General features: G+C 58.8%; 1 protein-coding gene across 2 annotated transcripts; it reads right to left on the minus strand.

Moving 5' to 3' along the window:
- Window positions 1–735: 735 nt before the first annotated feature.
- Window positions 736–10573, minus strand: GATA5 (GATA binding protein 5). 2 transcript variants are annotated; one of them, XM_055425213.2, is made up of 7 exons: window positions 10352–10573; window positions 9601–10159; window positions 8167–8339; window positions 2747–2872; window positions 2244–2331; window positions 1821–1948; window positions 736–1500 (listed from the first exon to the last, which is right to left on the minus strand). In XM_055425213.2, exons 2-7 carry the CDS (start codon window positions 10136–10138, stop codon window positions 1345–1347), a joined length of 1209 nt encoding a protein of 402 aa, XP_055281188.1. In that variant the 5' UTR covers window positions 10139–10159; window positions 10352–10573; the 3' UTR covers window positions 736–1344. The 2 variants fall into 2 exon arrangements, with proteins under 2 accessions (XP_055281188.1, XP_055281169.1); XM_055425194.2 differs by having other exon boundaries at window positions 8167–8342.
- Between the last annotated feature and the right edge of the window lie 11784 nt (window positions 10574–22357).

Raw genomic sequence — 22357 nt, forward strand, 5'->3', positions numbered from 1 at the left:
ATGGATCCCAGCAGGCAGGAGTGAGGCCCGGAACCCACCGGTGATGGGGAGAGGAGAGCAAAATCAAGTTTTTATTTTACATGTTTTCTGATGGTGTTGTTTGTCTTAAAAAAAAAAAAAAAAGACAAAGCCACACGGAGACGCAGCTGATTGAATCTCGAGGTACAGACTCAGGATGCAGGGACACCTTCAGGAAGGGATGAGTGTTCTTAACTATGAAGGAGACGTTTTTACATAGGATGGCGCAACGGTGGCTGTTCTAGATGGTTTACAAAACTTAAGATTTCTGAATTAAATTGGGAGTTGGAGGCAAAAGCTTTCATGGAAGATTTTACATTAAAAAAAGAAAACCTGGTTTTTGGCCTCCATGGAAAAATCAGAAGGTCTTGTTGGTGAAGGGCAGCTGCAGGACGGGAGGGATGGAGTGGCCCTTCTGCAGGGGGCCCCACTCTCTGCTGTCTCTGCCGTGAGGCTGTGAGCCATTGTCAGCTCCTTGGGTAGAGGCGCCTCTACCCAGCACAACAGCTAATTTGTCGTCACGCCCTGGGGTGGGGGATGGCTTTGTAAGTGAAAGGGGGTGTTATTGGTGATGCTGCTGGGACAGACATAGATGAGCCAGGACCTGTGGTCATCCCACCATCGGCCCTGAGAGTGCCCCTGTGGGTCAGAATGGGGGTCCCAGGTACCTTGACGTACGAAATGGTCACAATATAGCCACAGATTCAGTCAGAACAAGGAAGGCTCTTTACTGCCCTGTCTGGGGAAAACCATACAAATAAATACCGGTCCACGATGACTACAATGTGATTGGCCCCTCGGGGTGGCGTCCTGGTACAGTGCCCAACCTGCCCATCTGTTCCTGGTAGTCCCATGCTCCAAGGAGGGCAAGGTCTCCATGCCGTGTCTCTATCCATCAAACATGGGAAGTGGGCAGCCTGAGGGAGGCCAGGGAAGCCCCGTGTCTGGCGGCCCCCTCATCCCCTGCTGCTGCCTGGCCTCAGTCGTTTCACCTGTGATCTTGGTTTTACAGCAGGAAGGTGGGTTTTGTCCTGCTGCTGCAACCTGTAAACATGATGATAGCAAGTGTTGATGAGAGAATTCAAGTGGGGGCTGGGAGCCCTGGGTCAGCCAGAGCCTTGTACATCACTTGAAGGTTCCTTGCTGCCCAGGGAGGGGGCCTGAGCCCCCCTCCCATCTACACAGAAGGCCGTGGCTGCCGTGCTGAGGGACACCCAGCACCTCCAGGTCCAGCTGGCTCCAGTCTCTTCTGGCAGCAGGCCTGGCAGTCTCCTTTTGTGTTGGAGTAAAGAGGCAGCGAGGTGCGTCCATGGGGTGCCCAGGTACCTAGGCTAAGGCCAGTGCACACCAGGCCTCCTGGCGCAGGGCCCCGCCAAGGCCAGCCTGCTGGCCCAGGGCTGCAGAAGGCAAAGCAAAGTCCTCAGGTTCGAACTTGAACTCCAAGTGGCTGGGGGCCAGGGGGTCATCCACCTGTGCAGAGCCCTGCAGAGAGGACAGGCCATGTGTGAGCCTTGGGAACAGCTGGCTGGCCCACCTGAGGGTGGGAGCCCTTTGACAGGAGGGCTTCCTCAGCTCCTGGAATGGTGTGGGCACTCCTTGTGAGGAACGATATGATAACCTCGGAAGGGCTCTCAGTCAGCGTTGGCCACAGGGCACCCCCAGCTCCATCATACAGCTGTGTGTCCAGCCCCGAGTTTCCAGGAGGGGCCCATGGGGGCTCTGACCTGGCCAAGATGCCATATTTCCTCCTGGAAGTGCCTGGGAACCAGCTCTGCACACCCCACCCACCCTGTCCTCCTTACCTGGGAGGCGACACTGGGCCTGGGGCGTGAAGGGGACACCAGGCTGGGCTCAGGCTTCAAAGTGGCTGCTGAAACCTCTGGGTCAGGGACAGAGGCTGGTGGGGAGGCTGTGGTGTGCCCTGAAGACCCTGGCGGGGGTGGGGGAAGATGGGGCAATTATAGACACTGCAGATCTGTAATGTGGGGTGGGGGTGGGGGTGGCCTCCTCCACCGGAGCCCCTGCCCCACGCCATGAACTCAGCCCACCCCAGCCCCTCCCCCAGCCAGAACCATCCCAGGGCAGTGGCAGGGACTCGTACTACAGGAAGATGATACTTGCACCAAACATGTGAATCTCTAATGGTGGAATGTCAGGCAACCAGAGTGATTACACTGGAGAATGTGGGCCCCATGGGAGGCCTCCCCCAGCCCCGGTCCCCGCACCTGAGGAGCCCTTGGTCTTGGCAATGTTCTTCGGCTTCCGTTTCCGTGTCTGGATGCTCTCTTTCTTCATCGCCAGGGGCCGTGGTACCTGGCAGGGCAGCAGGGGTGGATGGCTAGTCACTGTCTGCGGTTACCCCTGTGGCCACTCTGCCCGGATCTCAGCCCTGCAGAGCTGGTTACTGCTGCAGCCCTGTTTGGGGAGTTGCTACCCACCAGGCTCAATGCTATCCTCCAGGCAGGGCGGGGCAAAGCCTGTCCCACTCCAGCCTTTCAGGGCTGGGAGCTGGGGGGTCCAGAAGAGCCCTGGGGGTGTCTAGGAGACACCTGTTTGTACCACCAGTCTAAGAGTAACTTGTGTGCATGGTATGGGCAGTGGGGCCACATGTGTACAGGTGTGTATCCACTCAGCTCAGGCCCCGCCTGATCGACACCCTGCCTGGTTCCTCAGCCCCGTCTCAGGCCAGGGGGTCCACTTGTGCCAGCAGCCCCATGGCCCTGCTCACCCCGTGCAGCTTCATGTAGAGCCCGCAGGCGTTGCACACTGGCTCGCCGTCTGCGTTGCGCCGCCAGAGGGTGGTGGTGGTGGTGTGGCAGTTGGTGCAGCAGAGGCCGGCCCGGCGGGATGAGGACTGTGGATGGGAGGTTGGGTGAGTGCAGCAGGTGCAGCCGAGTGGGAGGATGGATACTGGGCTCAGGGTTGATCAGTGATGGGGTTGGGTATGCAAGGGGCTGGGTGAGAGGCCTTTGGGTGCTAAGGTCCTGAGGCTGCCCAGATTCCCTGTGGGCAGGAGCTTTGACCTAGCGCCCAGGAGCCCTGGAACAGGTCACTTCACCCTTCTGGGCCTCAGCTTCCCTATCAATAAAATTGGGGTGACAGCAGACCTGCTTAGGTCCATTGTGGGGTCAGGATCTTGTGAGGAGTGCAGGACACACAGGCCGCTGGGTTTCCATTGTGGCCTCTTTTTAACCAATTCTGGGTCTTCACTCTGTATTTCTGTGGTGGAACAGCACCCCTAGGGGCCACAGGGCCTCCTCGGGTCAAACCCCAGACTGAACATTCAGGGGGCCTGCCTCTGAAGACTTGGGGCTCTGAGCACATGCTCAGCTCAACTGCTTGCACCGGACAGTGAGTAGCGGGTGTCCACACCTGCCCTTGCTGCTCACTGGCCCAGGAGGGAGAATGGGGCCTGTCTGGAGAACCCCCACCAATCATTCCTAAGAAAATGCAGACCTGGAAAAGCCTCCTCTCCTTCCTCTCCAGGTTGGGCAGCTGTCAGATGTCCCAGGGAATCTGCCCTGTTTAGTCTAAGGCCCAGCCTCCGATCTCCAGGGCAGGACTCTGCCTTGGGATCTGGGGCACAAGGGCCACAAGACAGGGAAGGGACGAGGCCTAGGAGGCTCCGGAGGGAGGGCAGGGCAGGACCTCCTGGCCTGGCTGGGGAGACCCCACTCTCTGGCCGGCAGCCTCCAGGCCACAGCTGTGTGGGGCCTGACGTCCAGCCTGGAAGGTATCACCAGTAGTCTCCCCAGGGGCCTAGGGGTGGACCTGCGCCCTGGTTGGAGTTCAGAGAGCTAGTGGCTGGCCCAGGCCCAGCAGAAGTGGAAGGGCAGTGGTGGCTGCAGCCCTGGGGCAGATGGTGGGACACGACCCTAATACAGAAGCCCCACCACCTAGTCAAGTGGTCCCCAGCCTGACACCGTCCTGGAGAGCTGGCAACCACGTCCTGACCTTGTCTAGAGAGCAGCTGCTTTTACTGGACACTACTCGAGTCTCCCTCTTCCCTGCCCCCTTTCCTCCCTTCCATCTGCCTCTCGGCTGCAGGGAGCTATGCCCACATGGAGGCGTGCTACCCCCCAAAGCCCACTGTCCCACATGAGGCTGCATCTCCTCCCATTCCTGCTGCCCGCCCTGGTCCAGGATCTCCTGAGCCCCCAGTCCATTCATCTTCTTAAGGTGGGAGGAGGTCTTGGGACTTCCCCAAGGTTCCTAGATTGAACAAACAAACAACACAAACAGGATGCCCGGTTAGAACTGAATTTCAGATAAACAGTAAATATTTTCTGTAAGTACGCTGTATGCAATATTTGGGACACATTTAAAATGTTATTTGCTGTTTGTGTGAAATTCACACCTAACCATGCATTTAGTAATCAATCTGGTGACCCTGACCTACCTTCCCGGGCTACATCATGGTCCCTTACTCCTGCTGTGCCTTCAGACCAGGAGGACTATGGCCTGAGGCCCCTCCCTTCCAAACCAGCTGGAACCCTCAGGGGCTCTTACCAACTGTTGCCCCCTTAGAGTTCACACTGCCATCCCACATTCCAAAAAGAAAAAAGTTAGCATCACGGAAACTCAGGAGTCACAGGAGTGCTGTCTCCTGGGCTGTCTGGCCACTTCCTGCTAAAATCCTTCCTATAGGAACACTATCGCAAGGGGGTAAAGAGACCCATGCGAGGCCTTTGTGCCAGCACTGTTTTCAACAGCACACCACACAGCTGCACACACGTGAGCACCACTGCAGACACACATGACCCCACGTGTCCCCCAGAGTCGCCCATGCATCTAGGAAGCAGCAGAACTAGGCACACTAACTCAGGTGGTGGTGGGGCAGAAACTTCCTCTGCTGGACCGAGTGTACACAGGACACAACCTCAAGTGGTGTGAACCCACCACCTGGACCCTGGGGGTGCAGCAAAACCCGAAAGTCACATTTGAACATTTCTCCAGTGAGCATAGATTAAAATCCATAAACTGGAAATCAGATTAAAATCAAGAAAATGTGTACAAAGAATGACCTGACAAAATTCTCGGAAGCACTTGCTGATTTATTTTTTCCATCGCCTCAGTGCCTGTGTCTTATGGGGGGTGGGGAACTGAAGCTCCGATGAGTGGCCAGGGTGTGGGGGTGGTCCCGGGGTGGACAGAACCTCCTCCCTCGGCTGAACACACCCCGTGGCCACATCCCCGGGGCCATCCACGGGCACCCGGAGCCTCCCTCTGTCCTTCTGCACTCATGGCCAGGCCTGGCCACTCTCAGGGCCCCCTAATCGCTGGGCCTCTCCAGGCTGCATTTTCTTTTCTCTTTCAGTCGGTTCTTTTCAAAAGAAGTGGAACTTCAAAGCCAGAGGCAGAGCTGGCCTGAGTGCCAGGTTCCACAAGGGTCTAGACAGCCAGAGGAATGAGGGTAGGGGGCAGCTGGAGCCGGGTGGGGTGCTGGCAGGGATGGGGGGCTCTGGAGAGGTGTTGGGAAAGTAAAGGCTGCAGGAGGTGGAGTGGCAAAGATGCTGCCATTTCAAACAGGTTCTCCACGTGCTCTTGGCGGGGAGACCTGGGGACACTTAGCCTGATGGACATGGGACTCCCGCCCCGCACTTGGGGCAGCATGTGCCGGGGATGTGAGGCTGTGCAGGAAGGCTCACCCGGGGCTGGTGAATGTCCCAAGGAAGCTGGGCTGTCCGTGGCACAGCCACGTCCTGGAGCTGGGCCAGAACCAGCCTCAGGCTCACAGGCCAGCCATCCTCAGAGTTTGGCTTCTGGGCTCTGATGTTCAGGGGTCAGGACAGGCCGAGTGGCACTCACAGACACACATCAGCCACAGGCACACATCAGCAGAGCCACTGCGACAACCCCCTCTACTCGTCTTCACTGACTGAAGCCTTGGGTCAAAGGTGTAAGCCCCACCCTGCGACCCAGGATACACACAGGAGGCAAGGGTAGAACAGCCAGGGGCTCCTGCTGGGAGGGGGGATGCACACTTGTCATCGTCACATTCTTGTATTCTTAGAGACAAGCTTCTAGGATGTTTGGAATTATTTAAAGGAGGGTGGGACCAGCTCTACCTGGAGAGGGCCCTCCTGGGCCATCACTTCCGCTCACACTCCAGGGAGAGTGAGGCCCCAGAGTAGGGGCAAGCCTGGGGTGACCAGCCCAGCACCTCCTTGGCCAGAAGCACATGGGCCAGGCTCTGGCCTCAGGACTCTGAGAATCTTGGGGTTTTCACATGGAGCCTGGCCCTGCAAGGACCAGCCACCTGGTGAGCGGTGGGGCCACTGGAGGGACAGGTAGGCACCCTGCAGCCAGTGAGAAGAGCCCCCTAGGAGCCTGCTCAGGGAGACACGGGGAGTAGAGGGGCCATGAGGATGTCCTGAACCTCAGCACTGCTTGGCAAACACTTCCTGGGCATGTTTTACATTCAGGTCCATGTGGACCTGGACTCAGGGCAAGCAGGCTGCCCACCCTCCAGGCCCTGCGGCTTCAGGGAGACTAGCAGACATGCGGGGATTCCCCCACCCTAGATGACACCCCAAAGCTAATTATTTCATGTCCCCAGACTTGGAAACCGAGGCTTCACCAGGCCAAGCGCCTGTCTGTCCTCAGCTCACCTGTGGCCCTGGCCATGGCTGTCCAATTTCCCTTTCCAGCAGGTAGTGGGCAGTTCCTGAATTTGGCTCACAGGGGGCTAGACAAGAAGACCCAGGGCAGGGTCAGAAGGCTCAGCGTGAGTGGGGCATTGTGGGAGCTCGAGGCCACGGTCCTGGTCTGAGCCTAGGATTGCCGCTAGCCTGCTGCAAGTCCAGGGAAGCCCCTGGTGGTCACCTGGCTGTTGTGAAGGTAGATGCCTCTGCCTGCCCAACCCCAAGTTAGGAATTTTCTGCAGGGAGGTGAGCCTTGCAAGGGATGAGGTGGAGAGGATGGTCCAGCTCCCCGATGTACTCGGCACCCGGTTCAGGGCTCGCCCCCGAAGAGTACAGTGAGTCAGAGGAGGGAGCCAGCCTGGGTCACAGCTCCCTAGGACCCTCTCCCTTGGCCTCAATTTCCCCTTCCCGGAGGCCACAACAGACATTATCTGGGCTGTGGGCATGAATACAGGCAGAAACAACAGTGGGGGTGCTGTGAACTCTGAGGGCGACGCTGTCTATGAGTGGTACCACAAGAGTGCAGAGAGGTGGGGGACCCACGGAGCCTCCGAATCCAGGCCAGATTAGAGGAAGAGAAACAGCAGCTGCCCTCAAGCTGCCGACCGCCTCAGTCCTGCTCCCTGCTCACCCATTCTGGGGCCTCAGAGCATCTAGCCCCAGTGCTGCCATAGCTGCAGTTTCACGTTTCCAGTAAAGGCCTGTGACTGACTGCCTCGCAGCTGTGGCAGGACCATCCCACAGCATTTGCCATGGAAAGCCCTTCCACACTGCAGGGCCTGACCCACCAGAACAAGCCACCTGTAGGGCTCCCACAAGCCTTAGCCCAGACCCGGGAAGAAGCCCCTGCGGCCCCCCAACTTTGGACAGATGGAATTACTGACGGAATTACTTGACCATCAAAGTTTGCCTGTGAAACGGCAGAGAACAAAGCAACTTGAAACCTTTACATGGCTTCTGGGGACTCTGCCCTGCTGTGGGCAAAACTTGGGTGCTCAGTCCCCTACTCGCTAACCAGCTGTACAGCAGAAAGAAGCAAAAGTGAAAATGAGTTTCGCCCAGCGAACAATCACACATCTGGTCTGGACCCATCCCTGCAGTATCAGGGGCAGCGGTTCCAGTGTCTGTCCCCTGTAAGAGTCACTGTCAGCCCACAAAGCCAGAATCCAGCAGCCACTTTTCCCTCCAGTCCCATCTGGGGGCCAGGTCACCTTGCCTCTCCACCGCCCCACCACCTGGCAGCCCAAAGTCTCCATAGTCACACGGCTGAGTCCCCAGCTGGCGCACAGTGATCCCGGCTCAGGAGGTTCAGTGTCGAGCTCAGGGCAGCCTAGCCCCTTGGGGGAGACCCCACAGACCCTCTGGGGGAGCGGCCCCCAGTGCAGGAGGCCCGTGGCAGTGGGCCAGGTGCTGTCATCCTGCCCGAGCCTCCCCTCCCCCTCCCAGAGCTCCACTGGCTCCCAGGCTGTGATCGAGGAAGACCGGCCCGGCCATCTGTACTCACCAGGCGCTTCTGCGGCCGCACGAGGGGCCGGTTGACACCGTTCATCTTGTGGTAGAGGCCGCAGGCGTTGCACAGGTAGTGGCCGGTGCCGTCGCGGCGCCACAGCGGCGTGGACAGGGCCCCGCAGTTGACGCACTCACGCCCCTCGCCAGGGAACTCCTCCAGGAGCTCAGCTGCTGTGGGAGCAAGGCGGGCGGCTGCTGGACGAGGCTCAGGCCCTTTCTGGGAGCCGCAGTGTTCTCACCACCTTTTCCTTTCCTTCCCCTTTGTGCCTTTATTTTGCTAATTTACTTTGTCTAACTTTCTTTTTAAGTTTAAATGCACGCACGGTGATGTTTGTGCCAGATTTAAGTCACTCGTCAGGGCTGCTTTATAAGGTGGTGGGAGAGTTAATAAACGCAACCCTGGGTAGAGCAACAGGGAACTAACTGCCCTACTCTGAACGGGGTCCAGCATCTCTAATTTTGACCACTGGGGAGGCAGGAGCGTCTACACTGGCAGAAGACCCTCGTGGGTCGATCGGAGGGGCAGTCAGGGATCGCGGGATCCTACGGGGACCGTGGTGCCTTCACTGTCAGCTTTCGTTGTCTCAGCACAGTCCTTCCACTTGAGCAGCACATGAGGCCCCAGCGAAGCGGCCTCCGGGCCCCTCCAGACCTGGCCGGGCGCTGGCGACACTTGGGCGGCTGGATCGGGTGGGGGCGGGGCGGGGATCAATCATCGCCTGGCCGGGGGTGGGCGCCAGGCGTGGGGCGCCTCGGCGACCGGGTCAAGTGGATCCCGCTTCCTGCGTCGCTGCTGCCGAGGAGCTGAGGGGGAGTGTAGGCTAAAAGACCGGAGCAGCAAAAAAAGGGAATGGCCCTTGGTTCTGGGGGGAGCGGGGGTGAGAAAGTGTTGGTGGCGCCCACTACTCAGAAGGAGGGTGGGGAGCAATTCTCAGCTCTACAGGTCTGGAATTCGATTACTCAAATTTAGACCCCAGAGATGGACTGGGACTGGTTCTCAAATTAGAATATGTAAACATTTTAGAACAGAGACGAATGTGGTGGTTTACTTAAATAAACGAGAATTTTGAGCTTTTTTTAAAAAAAAGGTCATTTCCCAAACTTTTCATAAAAACCGTTTAAGATATAGGCTCTAAATGGTATGATCCCGAGTTTGGATGAACGAAAAGTGAAAACACAGATGTATGTATAGAGGATCTCAAGACGGGGTTTTCACTTTGGTGTGGGTGAGGTGCCAGCAGCCACCGGGTTCCACCCAGGTTTACACGTCCCCCGGGCTCTGGGCCTGCCCCAGGCTCGTGTCCCACCTGCCTGAGAAAGCCCTGATTCTGGAGAGGAGGGCATTTCGCAGGGTGCGGGTTTGCACATGCCAGTACCGCCAGCACCCAGGACCCTGGTCAGTGGAGCCAGTTCCCAGTCCCGCACTCACCGAAGGTGGCTCTGCGGCCAGGGAGGCCAGCCGGAAGGCCCTGTAAGCTGTGCAGGACGCTGCCGTCCAGGGGTCCAGAAGTCCAGGACGGGGCCACTTCGGCGCTCATGTAGGTGGGGTAGGCTGTGGGGTATGAGGAGCTCACGGGCCTCCCGAGCGCTGCTGGGTACTGCTCCCGAGCCAGCATCGCGCCCTGAAAGGCGCCGTTGTCCCGGGTCCCTGTGCCGCCTCCGGGTCCCGGGGAGCTGTGCGCAAAGGGGAAGGCAGTGGTCCCTGGCGGCGGAGCGGCCGGTTGGTGGGGGCTGCCGGAGCCAAACGCTGACGAGTCTGCCGCGGCCGCCTGCGCCCAGCCGGGGTGCGCGGTGATTGCGGGAGCCTGCGGGCCAGGTTCGCAAGCCGGCAGGTAGGGCAGCATGGAGGGGACCCGCGCGGGCGGCACAAACACCGGGGAGCCGGCGCCCGGCGTGTGCAGAAAGGCGCCTGAGTCCGCGTAGGCTGTCTGACCGGGACTCGGGGCCAGCGCCAGGCTCTGGTACATCTTCCCTGGCGCGGCCTTGACCTGTAGACGAGAAGGGACAGGCGTCCAGGTCACGGCCACTGTGCCCCGTAGGTACTGTTGCTCGGGCCGCGCTTCTGGATCCCCTGCTGGGAGGTTCCTGGGGCGGGAACCCACGGGGACAGGATGGCAGGGGGCAGGGGCGGCTCTAGCGGCCCGTGGGGCATCCGGGCGCAGCCACAACGCCGAGCTCACCTCTTTCACAGCCGGGGATTCCGAGCTTCACAGGTGGGCTCAGTGGGCGCAGAGAAGGAGAAACCGGGGGGTCCGCAGGGCGCAGGCTTTGGGCTCTGGGAGAAGTAGCCCGGCTGGGCAGGGGCGAGCGGCCGGGCCGGGCTGCGGTACTCGCCCGCTGGTCGTGAAGATCCGAAGGCGCGAGGGCGCGGCAGGCGGCGGGTTGCAGACTGGAAGCCGGGGTCCTTGCGGTTTCGCGAATCCCGGCTCCTCCGCCGCCCCTCGGCACAGCTCCGCCCGGACCTGGCCCGCCCCCGCCGCGCCGCCCCTTCCCTCCCGGGGGCCCTCCCCTCCCTCCCCTCCCTCCCGGCGGGGTCAGAGCCAGGGCTGCGGCCTCGGTGCCACGTGACCGAAGCAGGCCGGGCCATCCGGGCTCCGCGGGAAAGGCGACCGGACGCACACGGCACGGGGCAGCCAGCGCTGAGTCCTTGTCAACGCGGGCCACATGAACCAGCCAGGTGCTCGGCGCCGCCGACCCGTAGGAGCTCCGACACCGAGACTTCTCTAAATGTCTTAGGGCTTTTGAAGCCCTCCCTCTTGATGGGTGTTAATGGCGGGCTGCCACTAAGGCTGGTTTAGTGTCTGGGGCTGCGGTGGATGAGTCTGTGACCCTGGCTGTGCAGGGATCATGGATATGGTGGTGCGGAGTCCTCATTGCGCCCTTGGTCTGGGGCCCTTAGTAGGGATCCGGCTCCCAAAGTGACAGCCCAGCCCAGCTCCGTTCCCCTGAACTCAGATCCTGTTCCATGGCCACTGCACCCGCGAAGTCCTGTGGGAGTCCAGCAGCTTTCTCAGTGACCAGGAAGGGCCACTGTCCCCTCTCATTCCCTGCTGGGGACGCAAGTCCGGCCGGCGGGCAGGTCTGGAGGCACTTCCATTCCCCAAAGTCCCCGCGTAGCTCCTTGCCTCCACCCCTTGGCAGGGTGGACTTTCACTGTTTGGGGAATTCTCAATGAGTGTCCTCAAGGCACTAGAAATGTGGGAAGGGTGGGAGGCCACTCTGGTCTGGAGGTGGCCCCTGGCACTCCCTGGGTGAGCCTGAAGGTGCCAGCACCCTGGTGAAAGTGGCTTCCGAGCAGCTTCGCTGACTGATGACCCAGCCTCCCCACCAGGTTGTACTCTCCAGCCACCTTACAGCAGGAGCTGGGCCACCAGCCCTGGGAGCAGGGCTCACTGAAGGGCCCTTGGCTGCCACACTTGGGGCAATGGATGTTTTTCATTTGCAGAAATAGGCCATCACCTCTACCATTGGTCAGGGTGCTCTCCCCCTGTGGAGGGGTGGGCACTCACTCCTCTCCCTCTACTCCTGCACAAGACTAGAATTTGGGGTGCACATCGGGTCACCTACAGACCCTGGAAGATGGCAAGCAAGGGCTCCACTCTCATCTGGGCGGGGAACCCCATGGAAGGTTCCCCACAGGCTCTGGATTCTTCAAAAGCCTAGGTATGTGCCATTGGGAGGGGGCTTAGGGGTCTTCATTATCCCCGTTACTCTCCGCTCCCAGTGCTTCCCCCACACTCACCCACAGCAGTCTCTGCTTCCTCTCCCACCCTCAGGGCCCCTGGGTCCACAGCACCCCAACAGGCTCCCCTGGTACCCACTCCCCACGCGCTCCCGGCTGTCTGAACCAAACCGAGCCCTCTTCACCCTACCCCCTGCAGACTCCGCCGGTGGATTTCATCTTTCTCTCTTCCGCAGTGGGCGGGGCAGGAGAGGGGGCGGGGATCCTGGAAACTCACCGTGCCAAGGCCCCCCAGGGCTCGCAAATGCACATCTCCCTGGGGAGGTTCACCAGCAGCCGGGGCACTGAGACCACAGCACTGCGAAGCCAGTAGAACCCGCGCTGTCTCTGTGACCCTCAGTGCCTGCCCCCACACTCGCTTGGGGAGGAGTTAGTGTGACTGGATCCTTCCGTGTCTCCCTGGGACTCGCACTCAGCTGGCACCACATGGAGGCCGAGAGGGAGCCAGGTGGGGGGAGCAGAGGGATGGAGCCCCATGGTCTCAGCTTCAGCAAAGGAGGCTGTGGAGCTGGGTGCTGGGCCCTGAGATCAGGGCTACTGGGGTGGGTGAGGGAGCTACAGGAAGAATTTCTACCCCGAGGTCAGTCCTAATTACCCCTCCCTGGGCCCCCTCTAGGCTTCCCACCCTGGGAACCTAACCAGAGTCGGCCTGGGGTCTGGGGGAGTGGGGGCTATCTCCCAACCCCAGAGATAAGAGAGTTGGCTTGTTAACCCCCTAGTGACCAGGCAGAGCTGAAATCCATGATTCCAGGTTCGACAGGGGCTGCATGAGGGGCCTTAGGCAAAGTGAGGACCAGGGCCTGAGTGGCTGGGGGGTTGGGTCCTAGGTAGGGACAGGTCCTCCCAGCCAGCTGGGTTCTGGGGGTCATTTGAGCCGCAGCTGCCTCTTCCCAGCCCAGAGCTTGGGAACCCCTCACTTAGACATATGCATCAGAAAGGAAAACAGACTTCCTAGGGAAATAAGGAGGGGGCGGTGCCTCTGGGCCAGCCCCCAAGAGGGACCCAGGCCTCTCCCTGGGTGCCTCAGGGCCACCCCTGTGATAATGCCCAGAAGCCAGCTCCTTAGGGTGCAGCTAGCTGTCTGGGTCACCTGCCAGAGCTCTACCCCAACCCCAGCCTCCCAGGGTCTGCCCTTCTATAGGCGGGGGCTCAGGGAAGGAGGCCCGGGCTGGCTGGGTGGGGCCTAGGGCGGGGACAGGCTGGGAGGTGAGAGGCATTCTGTGTCCTCCCCCAGGTAGTCAGATAAGCCCTATGCCCCCTCCCTTCTGGGTGGGAAAAGCCAGTTCAAAGTCAGCCCCACCCCTGCCTTCTGCACCCTGAGGCCCCTCTTCCCTGACCTGGAGTGTCTGCTGACTCCTCCTGCCCCTTGTGGAGAATGAGGTGGGGTCCAGGTAGAGGATTCCAGGGCCTCTCGAACCCCAACAGGAACTTCAAAACTCAGCATGGTGAGGGAGGTTGGGGTGGGGACTCTCCAGAGGTATAGTGGGGAGGGGCTGGGGGGCCATGTGGGTGTACAAGTCACTGTGGACACATAGGTGCGTGCACCTCTCCTGCAGGGAGGGCTGAGCTCTGGAGCCCAAGGGCACCTTGGGCTGCCTGCCCTTCTGGGGAGCTCAGAGCTGGAGCTAGGGGCAGCGACTACAGGGGGAAGGGACCCCTGAGCTGCGGCTGCTTTTGACACTGTCATTGGCACCGCTGTCACTAGGTTTCCTGAGGGTCTCCCACACGCCTGACTGGGTCGGGAGCTTCTGTGTTTTGACTCCTTTAAGGCTCACGGCTGCCTGGTGAGCGGGGGCAATTCCTGTGAACTGTCACGCCATGTCCTAGATGAGAACCAGGGCCAGGCCTGGCAGGGCCAAAGGTCGGAACCCCACTCCGGGGCACTCTTGGGCCTGCCCCGCTCTGTCTCCTGCCTCTCCTCGGCCCTTGCTGTCTGCCTGCTCCTCTGGCCACTGCCCCCAACCCTAGTCCATGACTGGCTCTTCCAGAGCCTGCATTTCCAGGTCCTCAGCCCTTAGAGGGTCCATGTGGTTGGGTGGGGGTGTCATCACTCGCCCTGTCCCCAGGCTTAGTGAAGGGAGACCCCGGCCTTACACACAGCTTGCCCTGTGGATAACCCAGCTGGGTCTTGAAGTGGCTTCCAAGAAAAGGGGAGCAGAAAATGGAAACAGAGCTCATGGGCGCTGGGTCATTTTTGTAACCCAGTCTGGTCTTGTAGGCCCTCCCGACTGGGTCACCAGACAACCCTCGTGAGAGTGAGGGGTCCTCTGGGGAGGGACTCGGGGAGCTTGTTCTGGGGGAGACATAATCACGCTTATGCAGATCATCTTCCTGTCTGTTGTCAGGAGCAAGCCTGTGGCTGTAGAGATGGCGAATGTCCTGTCACATGGTAGGCTGTTTTCCACCAGCTTCCAGGCCCTGGAGTCCCCGCAGAGGGAGGGCATGGAGTCACAGCGCAGGCACGTGGACAGAGAGACAGCCGGCTGGCTGATCCCTGGGAGGGGGGTGATGCAGGGATCTCTGCCCCCGACCCTGCCTGGGCTCCAGTGAGGATGGATATGTGGACAGACAGCTGGTGCAGGCAGCCCCCTCCCGTCTGTTACCTGTAAATTACTTCACCTGAGTGACATCATGCTGGGGGCTGGTAACCAGGCTGTGCCTGGTCATAAAATAGCCTGACACGGTGATGGACAGCTACACATCAGATCTGCTGGCCCAACCTTGAACAAGGTCATGCAGGTCCCTGGCCTTCCATGGCAGCAGGTCCCTGACTTGAACGAGGTTGTGACCCGCGGGCCCTTCATGGCAGCGGGTCCCTGACTTGAAGAATGAAAAGCAGAGGCTGCTATGGGATGGATGCTTGGCTGTCACCTGGTGCACGTGGCTCCCTGGCCTTTGACAGCCCTACCAGCAGCAGGCTTCTCCCTTGTCCTTCCTGGGATCTCATTTTGCCCCCAGTGGCTCAGGATTCAGGATGGTTGTTTATCTCCCTCCTCCCCAAAGGGTTTACATCCTCTGCTGAGCAGGACAGCCAACACCCCCCTCCATGTCCTGCTGGACGGCTTCACGGACATTGCAGATGCATAGGGAGCTGCAACCACACGTTAGAAGCAGCCCAGGTGGTTGGGGGGTCTCAGGAAACTAACCTGCAACTCTGTCTCGGGGGCCACCCTGGGTGAAGGGACGGGTCCTCCACTGGGGTCGTCTGTCCCCCACACCCTCCCCAGAGACACCTGTTCCTGTTATGCCTTCCCAGAAATGCACTGAGCTCATACAAGAAAACATGTGTTCAGCACCTGCACACATGGGTGCACACACACAGGCAAACATGCTGGAGTGCCCACCCGAACACACACACACACACGAGTGCACACTAGTGACATGCATGTGCTTGCACGTGCACACACAGACACCTGCACACGCAGGCACATGTATGTACCCACCCATGCTTGCATATTTCCTTCTTCACAGACACAAAACCTTTCAGGGAAACCCCAGAAGAACAAACACCCAGAAGACCTAGGGTGGCTCAGAAAGCACCTCACCTGCCTCCCCCCAGCCCCCAACTCTCCCTGTTCATTTCCAAATTGATGTCTGCTGGCGGGGCTGGGAAAATTCACAAGTGGGATCCACTCTTGCAGGTGATAAAGTCGACTGTCTTCTTTTCCCACTTAGCCATCATTTCCCCAGTATGGAGCTGCTGCTCGGCTGCTTGTGGAGAAGACCTTGGCCCTGAAGAAGCTTGTGAGTGATGGTGACCGAGGGCCTGGGCACCTCCCCCTCCTGTTGCTAGCCTAGAGAGGGAAGGCCCATCTAGGGAGCTCCCTGGGAAGAGTGTGGGGGTATGATTTCCCAGAGCCCCTGCCTCCCCTACCCTCACCTGCATCCCTGATGCCACCTGGCTCTGAGCTCTCCCCAATCTCCCCATTCCATCCTGGCTGAAACTCTGCAAGACAGTGAGGTGCTGATGCCAGAACTTTCCTCTGGGGAGCGGGAGGTGTGCGTTTCACAGCGTCATGGAGGGTGTGTGAGGGAGAGCACACACTTCACAGGGTCAGCCACCACCCCTCACCCCAGGCCCAGGCTTCACAGAGAGGGGGTTCAATATTACTGTTCCTCCTGCCCCTCCCTGGGAAGCAACTGGCTGCCACACTTGGGGGCTGGGGAGGCACCACCTCCAGGCCTCTGTCCCAGCTCTCTCCCTCCCTTGTCCCCATGGGCAGGGGCTCAGCCCTCGACCCTCCTGGCCCTGCCTTCACCCTCTCCTGTGACATCAGCAAAGATACAGGAACATCTCCTTGACAGGAAGATTGGGGTGGGTGGAGAGAAAATCACAGGTTGGATGTTGAACCAAGGGCACAGAAGCCCTTGGAGACCCAGTGAGGAGGTATCATGGAGGGTGGGGGCCCCAGGCAGGAGACAGTGAAGGTGGCCAGGGTTAGCAAATAGAAATACTGGCCCCTTAGTTAAACTTGAACATCAGATCAGCAACATTTTGAGTCAGTGTCTTGTGCAATGTCCTGGATATACGTGTACTTAGGGTATGCTGGCCGTTTACCTGAGGCTTACCTCTAACTGGGGGGCCTTGGGCTTGTCTGGCAACCCTAGGAAGTGGGTGCCCCTTGGGCCACCCTGCTCGGCCAGCAGGGTGTAAATTACCTCCTTCCTTGCTGGCCTGGGTGGGTGAGAGGCAGGGCTGGGGGTCGCCAGGGGCCCTGCTGTCCGTTTTCACCAGGGCTAGGAGATGGGTGGGTGGAGGTGGCCATCGTTGTGCCAAGTCAGGGTCAGGCCTGCACCCCCTCCCATAAATTACCCATCCCAGGGCAGGACCAGCTCTGCCTGACTGGTCTGTGCCACTGAGGGGATTTTGCAGCCCCCACTCTTGGGAGGCCAGTTCCAGCCTGAATTTGGATCATGGAGGGGGTGAGTCTACCAGAGCCCCTCTGTGGAGTACACTGGTCTGTCTCGTGGAGTATACTGGTCTATTTTGCTTGTTTGCAGCTGGCAACTCTTCCTCTGAAGGCATTTTCCAGAATACCCCTTCTTGGCCCAATAGGAACAGGTTTGGGACTGCCAGGGCCTCTCTCAGCAAGTTGCCTAATTCCCATGCCCTGGCAGTCTGCCCTCGACCCCCACCAGAGTTTCCCATATGGCAGACTCAGCTGGGCTTGTAGGTGATGACCCCAGCTGATGGGGCTTATCATAAAAATGGGACGTATTTCTTTCTCATTTTTATACCCATGCACTGAGGCCTGGAGGGGTTCAGCGGGCTGGCCAGTGGGTCTGGGCAGAGCTAGACCACGGCACTGTCTATATGACCAGGCCTGGCTGCTCCAGGTGGGAGGCGCCTAGGGCGCCATCTCAGGATTGGGGGCAAGTTCACTTTTGGAGGCACCTGGGGCCAGTGGGTGGGGGGTGCTCCAGGCACAGCCCAGGCAGGGGGCTGGAGCCTTGTCGGATGCTCAGCAGTACTGGTGCCTACTTGTTTCCATTCTAGCACCTTGATTTGTACTCTTTTGCTCTCATCTTCAAAGAAATTTCCTTTCTCTTCCCCCCTTTCCTCTCTCTGTCCTCCTCCCCCGCTTTCCTCACCCTACTTCTGTCTGCTCCTGACCTGCCTCCGGCCCTGGCCCTCTGACCTTTCCCCACTGTCTTTCTGAGGACATCCCCGCGAGGTGTCCATCCTCGGCTAGGGGGTCTCCCGGGTGCTGCGAGGAGGGGTGGGATCCCCAGGCCACCTCTGGGCTCATCCCGCCAGGGGTAGGGGGGAGGACGCGCGGGAGCCAGCCTCCATTGGCAGGATGGCGGGGTCTCCCAGCCAAGACCAGGACTTTATCGCGTCCCAGCCACGTCTGCTCAATGTACAGACTTCAGGGAGTGTCAGAGCCGTCAGCCCCATTCCTGCTGGCGGCTGAGAACCGGGAGGAGAATTAGGGACCTTGAAAGGGCTCCGAAAGAGTCGGGCAGTCTGGATCGCAGAGGACACTTGCCGGCTGGGACCACTGCGCCTTTCATCTTCATCTTTTGCTTTTCTTGCATTTCGTGTATTTTCCACATGGAATACGTAGATAAACAGAAATGCAATGGGAAATAAATCACATTTTATAGAGTTTGGCTGAAGGAGCTCCAGTGAGGACAGGAAAACATGTTTGGGGAGTGAGGGCGCAAGGCACTGTCAGGCACTGTCCCAGCCCCTTGGGGGTTTGCAGAAAGCTAGACACGTTTGCTCTGCTGGAGCAGAGAGGGAGCTGATGGCAGGGAAGGAGGTTTCGGGTCGGAAAAGGACTTCACGGACGGTAGGCAGGCCCCACTTCAGCAGAAACCTCCTTCCTGGCAGAGGAGGCCTTGTGTTCCCCAGTAGCCAGGAGCAAGGGCCAAGCCCACTGGCACCTCAGTGTCGAAGAGCCTTGTCCAGTGCCCTTGACCATATCCTGCTGGTCCAGGGGCTTGGTGGGCAGGAGTGTGGGGGGGATTAAACACGTTCCCTGGGTGTTCCACAGGTAACAGAAAGCCACCACCTCTCCTCCAGGGCCCAGGTCCTTTGGGGAGGCCAGTTGGGGCTCCGGCCTGGAACTGCTGCCCATGAGAATCCCAGGACACTCACCTGTGTGAGGCTGTGGTTGGGGCCACTGCTGGGCAGAGTTTTAAGCTGGGAGCGGGTGTCACCTTGGAGGCAGTCAGGCTCAGCCCTGTCCTTTGGGTTCCCTCCCTGAATGGGGAGTGGTTGTGTCTCATGGTGAGTGTCCTGGGCCTGCCCCCCTGAAGACTGGTCAGGGGGCAGCCTGGGTCTGTGGCCTAGGGGCCTGGCTGCTCCATCCTGTGATGTGGGATCAGTTCGTGTGATTTTTGAGCCCCACTCTCCTGATCTGTGCAGAGAGGGTGTTGTCAGGAGAGAGGATGGGCCTGCCGGGCACACTGGCTGGCACAAGGGAAGCCAGGAAGTGACACCGCTGTTGGGAAGTCCCCAGCCCTGGATGGCCAGGTGGCCACCAGAGCTGGAGGGAGGCCTCCGCAGTCAGTGGTGCCCCACTGGCATCTGAATGAGACCTAATTCTGGGCTGGATGCCATGCAGAGCTCAGCCTGGAGGTGCTTCAGTCAGGAGGCGGGGCCACAGGTTGGTGGACGCCCCTCCAAGCTGACCCCAGGGCGGCTGCCTGGCTCCAGCCCGACTCCGCCCCGTCCCAGGCTGCGCCTGCCTCCGAACTCCCGCCCAGAGATCACCAGCTTTGTGCCTCACGTGTAAAGAATTTCCCATGCAGCCACAACGGCAGCTGGGACATTTCTGCAGCTGGACGTCCCGAGGAAATCAGTGTGTCTGTCTCCCGACGCAGACGTGGGCTGGCGTCCCTGGTCCTGGAACCCCTGCCCTAGCTTGGCTTCCCTTGGAGAGAAGATAAGGAGCTGTCAGCATCTCGTGGGCTAGAGACCCATAGCTTGCTGATGGTGGGGGTGTGCCAGAGACGGTGAGACCCCTGGCAGCTTCTCCTACCGCTTTCTCCTCTGGGGCTATGGAAAGGAGCCCTGGGGCCCAAGGCCCACCTCTGGCCTAAGTCTGGCAGTGTCTGTGCCTGGTGGCCCACCCTGCCGGTCTGAGGCAAGGGGCTGGGAGGGGTGTCTGGCACATGGCTGCATTCATTCCTGGGTGGGTCACCCTCCTTCCTGGGGGGCTGCTGTCTCCAGTCAGAGCCTGCTGAAGCTGGGCTTGGCCAATGAGGAACAAGTGTGTTCCTCTCCTGACACCTTGGCCAAGTTTGGATGGGCAAGGCCTGGGCCACCTTGGTGAGCCATGCAACGTGGAGCAGACACAGCAAACACACAGGTCATGCAGGAGGTCATGTCAGGATGGGACCATGCTGAGGGGTCCAGGGAGTTCTGACAGGGGCTCAAGAGCAGCCACCCTGTCCCTGGGATCTCCAGCTGCCCATGACTCCATCCTGTCTGAGAAACACTGAGACCAGAGGCTGCAAACAGGCCACCACACGTGGTTGCCCCACTGTGTTTTTAAAATAGAAGAATTTAAATAAAAATACAGATTTTTTTTCTCTTGGGAAAAATCACAGTGTTTCCACCGGGCCAGAGCTCCACCTTTAGAAAAGGTGAGGGCACGCCCAGTAACAACAGACGGCACCTCTTCCGACTGGTCACTGGTTCCCTGCATGGCCCCTTTGTGGCCGACTCCTGACTTGGACACAATTACCCTGAAAGATGGTTGGCAGGAGGGTCATTTGACCTGGTCTCAGGAGACGGACATCCATCACTGACTTGTTGATTTATTTGAGCAGGACCCTGTCCCTCCCAGTGTCTTTATCCCCAGAAGCCCCTCATACCTGTGTGCTCAGAAGACAGCGAAATCATAGGAGCCTGTAGCCTGGGGGTGGGTTCAGAGCCAGACCCCAGCACCCACATGTCCCTATGTGTGCACAACTCCCACAGCAGATGGGCAAGTGTGTGCACTCCTATGTCTTGGCCACTGAAGTCACACAGAAAATTCACACGTCTTTGAATGGCTTGATTAGTTGTAATTTTTGGTTTTTATGTATTTTTCTCAATCAGTTCAATTCAGTTCAGTTCAGTCGCTCAGTCGTGTCCGACTCTCCGCGACCCCATGAATCACAGCACGCCAGGCCTCCCTGTCCATCACCAACTCCCGGAGTTCACTCAAACTCATGTCCACAGAGTCGGTGATGCCATCCAGCCATCTCATTCTTGGTCGTCCCCTTCTCCTCCCACCCCCAACCTTTCCCAGCATCAGAGTCTTTTCCAGTGTATGCTAAACACATAGCCCTTCTCCTGGTGGGGAAGGGTCTCTATAGCTTTGCGATCAAGAGGCAGACCTGAAGTTGGAAGGTTTGGGGATGACTTGGAGAGCGCCCAGGTGATTTGATGGAGCTACATGTAGCTCCATCTTCATGGGGACAGGGTCACTTTCTCTGGGCCTTAAATTCTTTGAATGAGTAAAAGACGTGGAGCAGGTTTCTAAAAGCAAGATCGTGAGGCTTTGTAGGCACTCCTTGCCTGGAATTAAGAATCAGGATGAAGCAAAATGAAACTGGCCCACAAAGACTATTTGGGAGGACTGGCTAACCTTTCATATAGTGATGAGCAAGGGGCTGGGGCTGGGAGACTGACATCCAGCAGTGTCCAAAGGCACTGGTCAGTGAACCCTATTTTGAGGAGCATTTCACAGGATTGATGTTCCCCAGTGCCCTTCAGCAATACTGGACTAAGCAATATGATACGTACAACACGTTTGTTATGCATTTATTACTTACATGTCTATCACGCCCTCTGCTCTGCTCCCCCCTGTGAGAAAGGGCTGTATCTTGCTTTTGTTGGTTTTCTCTGTGGTTTGTCAGGAAAAGGATGCTCACTTACAGCTTACAGAGTAAGAAGCATCCCCACAGAGGCCTTTCCTGGCCAAGGAGGTCAGGGCTCAGCAGGAAGGTGGGAAGAGTGGGGTCCCCCACTGCTGGTACCCTTTCTGGGATGCAAGTAGAAGGATGTGCTGGGCCTCCCAAGTTTGTCCACAGAGCAATTTTCTTTGATCTCCTGGTTTCTCCTCAAAGGCTGTTCACAATTTCCCCACTTATGGGGCTGATAAATTGTGTGGCTGACAGCTGGTGGCATTTGATCCGTTGATTCAAGGAGGTGGATGTTTTTCATGGAGATAAGCCTGCGAAGTCAGGGCCAGTCCAAGTGCTGGGACAAGGAGCAGCAAAGGCCCTGCAGAGAGGTCTGTGCAGAGTGGAGGGGTGGGGTGGGGTGTCTGCCTAGCCCTGCTGTGGCATTTTCCTCTGTTGGTTTTGCCCAAGTCTGATAAAGGAGCCTGCTCTGGCTAGAGCCTTCTGGGGGCTTATCTGGCTGAGTAATCCTCTGGCCTTGGCTGGAGAACACCAGCACCTCCCCTCTGCCCCCATCCTGGCCCCTGTGGGCAGTTTCAGGTGGAGGTGGAGGAGATGGAAGGGAAATAAATTCCCCTGTCTCCTTTCTCAACTCAACTTGGGGCCACCAGGGTGTGAGGATGCCCCTCTGGGGAGGGTCATCTTGCCTGGGGACAAGGGTCCTTTCCACATTGGCCCCCAGCTCCCAGATCCTCAATCACTACAGCCTCACTGCATAGACTCCCTGTAACTGCAGAGTGTCATTTCTAGTAGTCCCCAAGCTCCAGACTTGGACCTGTATTGAATTTTGCTTCTAAGAAGGGTTAGCCTGCCTGGATCCACAGAAAGATGAGCTGGTGCAGCCTAGTGTTTCAGACCGGGAAACAGTCCAGAGATGTGAACTGGCCTGAATCTGCACAGGGAGGAGTAGCCCATTCTAGTTTCCTGACCCCCAGGACTGCACTCTGTCCCCTGTCCCACTGAGGCCTGCCAGGGGTATCCCAGGGTCAGCGTGGGCCTGGCCTCCCGCCTGAGGACTGAACACTCTAAGTTGAGGCCACAG

Source organism: Moschus berezovskii, chromosome 15, assembly GCF_049115385.1.
Source record: "Moschus berezovskii isolate FMDL1 chromosome 15, NW_MosBer_1.0, whole genome shotgun sequence".
Taxonomy (NCBI): Eukaryota; Metazoa; Chordata; class Mammalia; order Artiodactyla; family Moschidae; genus Moschus; species Moschus berezovskii.

What these genes read in the sequence shown, in the direction of transcription:
- GATA5 (XM_055425194.2), bottom strand. Translation starts at nt 10,138, where the DNA reads ATGTACCAGAGCCTGGCGCTGGCCCCGAGTCCCGGTCAGACAGCCTAC. An exon ending in TGGCCGCAGAGCCACCTTCG is followed by an intron (nt 8,343 to 9,600) that starts GTGAGTGCGGGA and finishes TTGCTCCCACAG; the next exon opens with CAGCTGAGCTCCTGGAGGAG. An exon ending in GGCCCAGTGTCGCCTCCCAG is followed by an intron (nt 1,501 to 1,820) that starts GTAAGGAGGACA and finishes TCCTCTCTGCAG; the next exon opens with GGCTCTGCACAGGTGGATGA.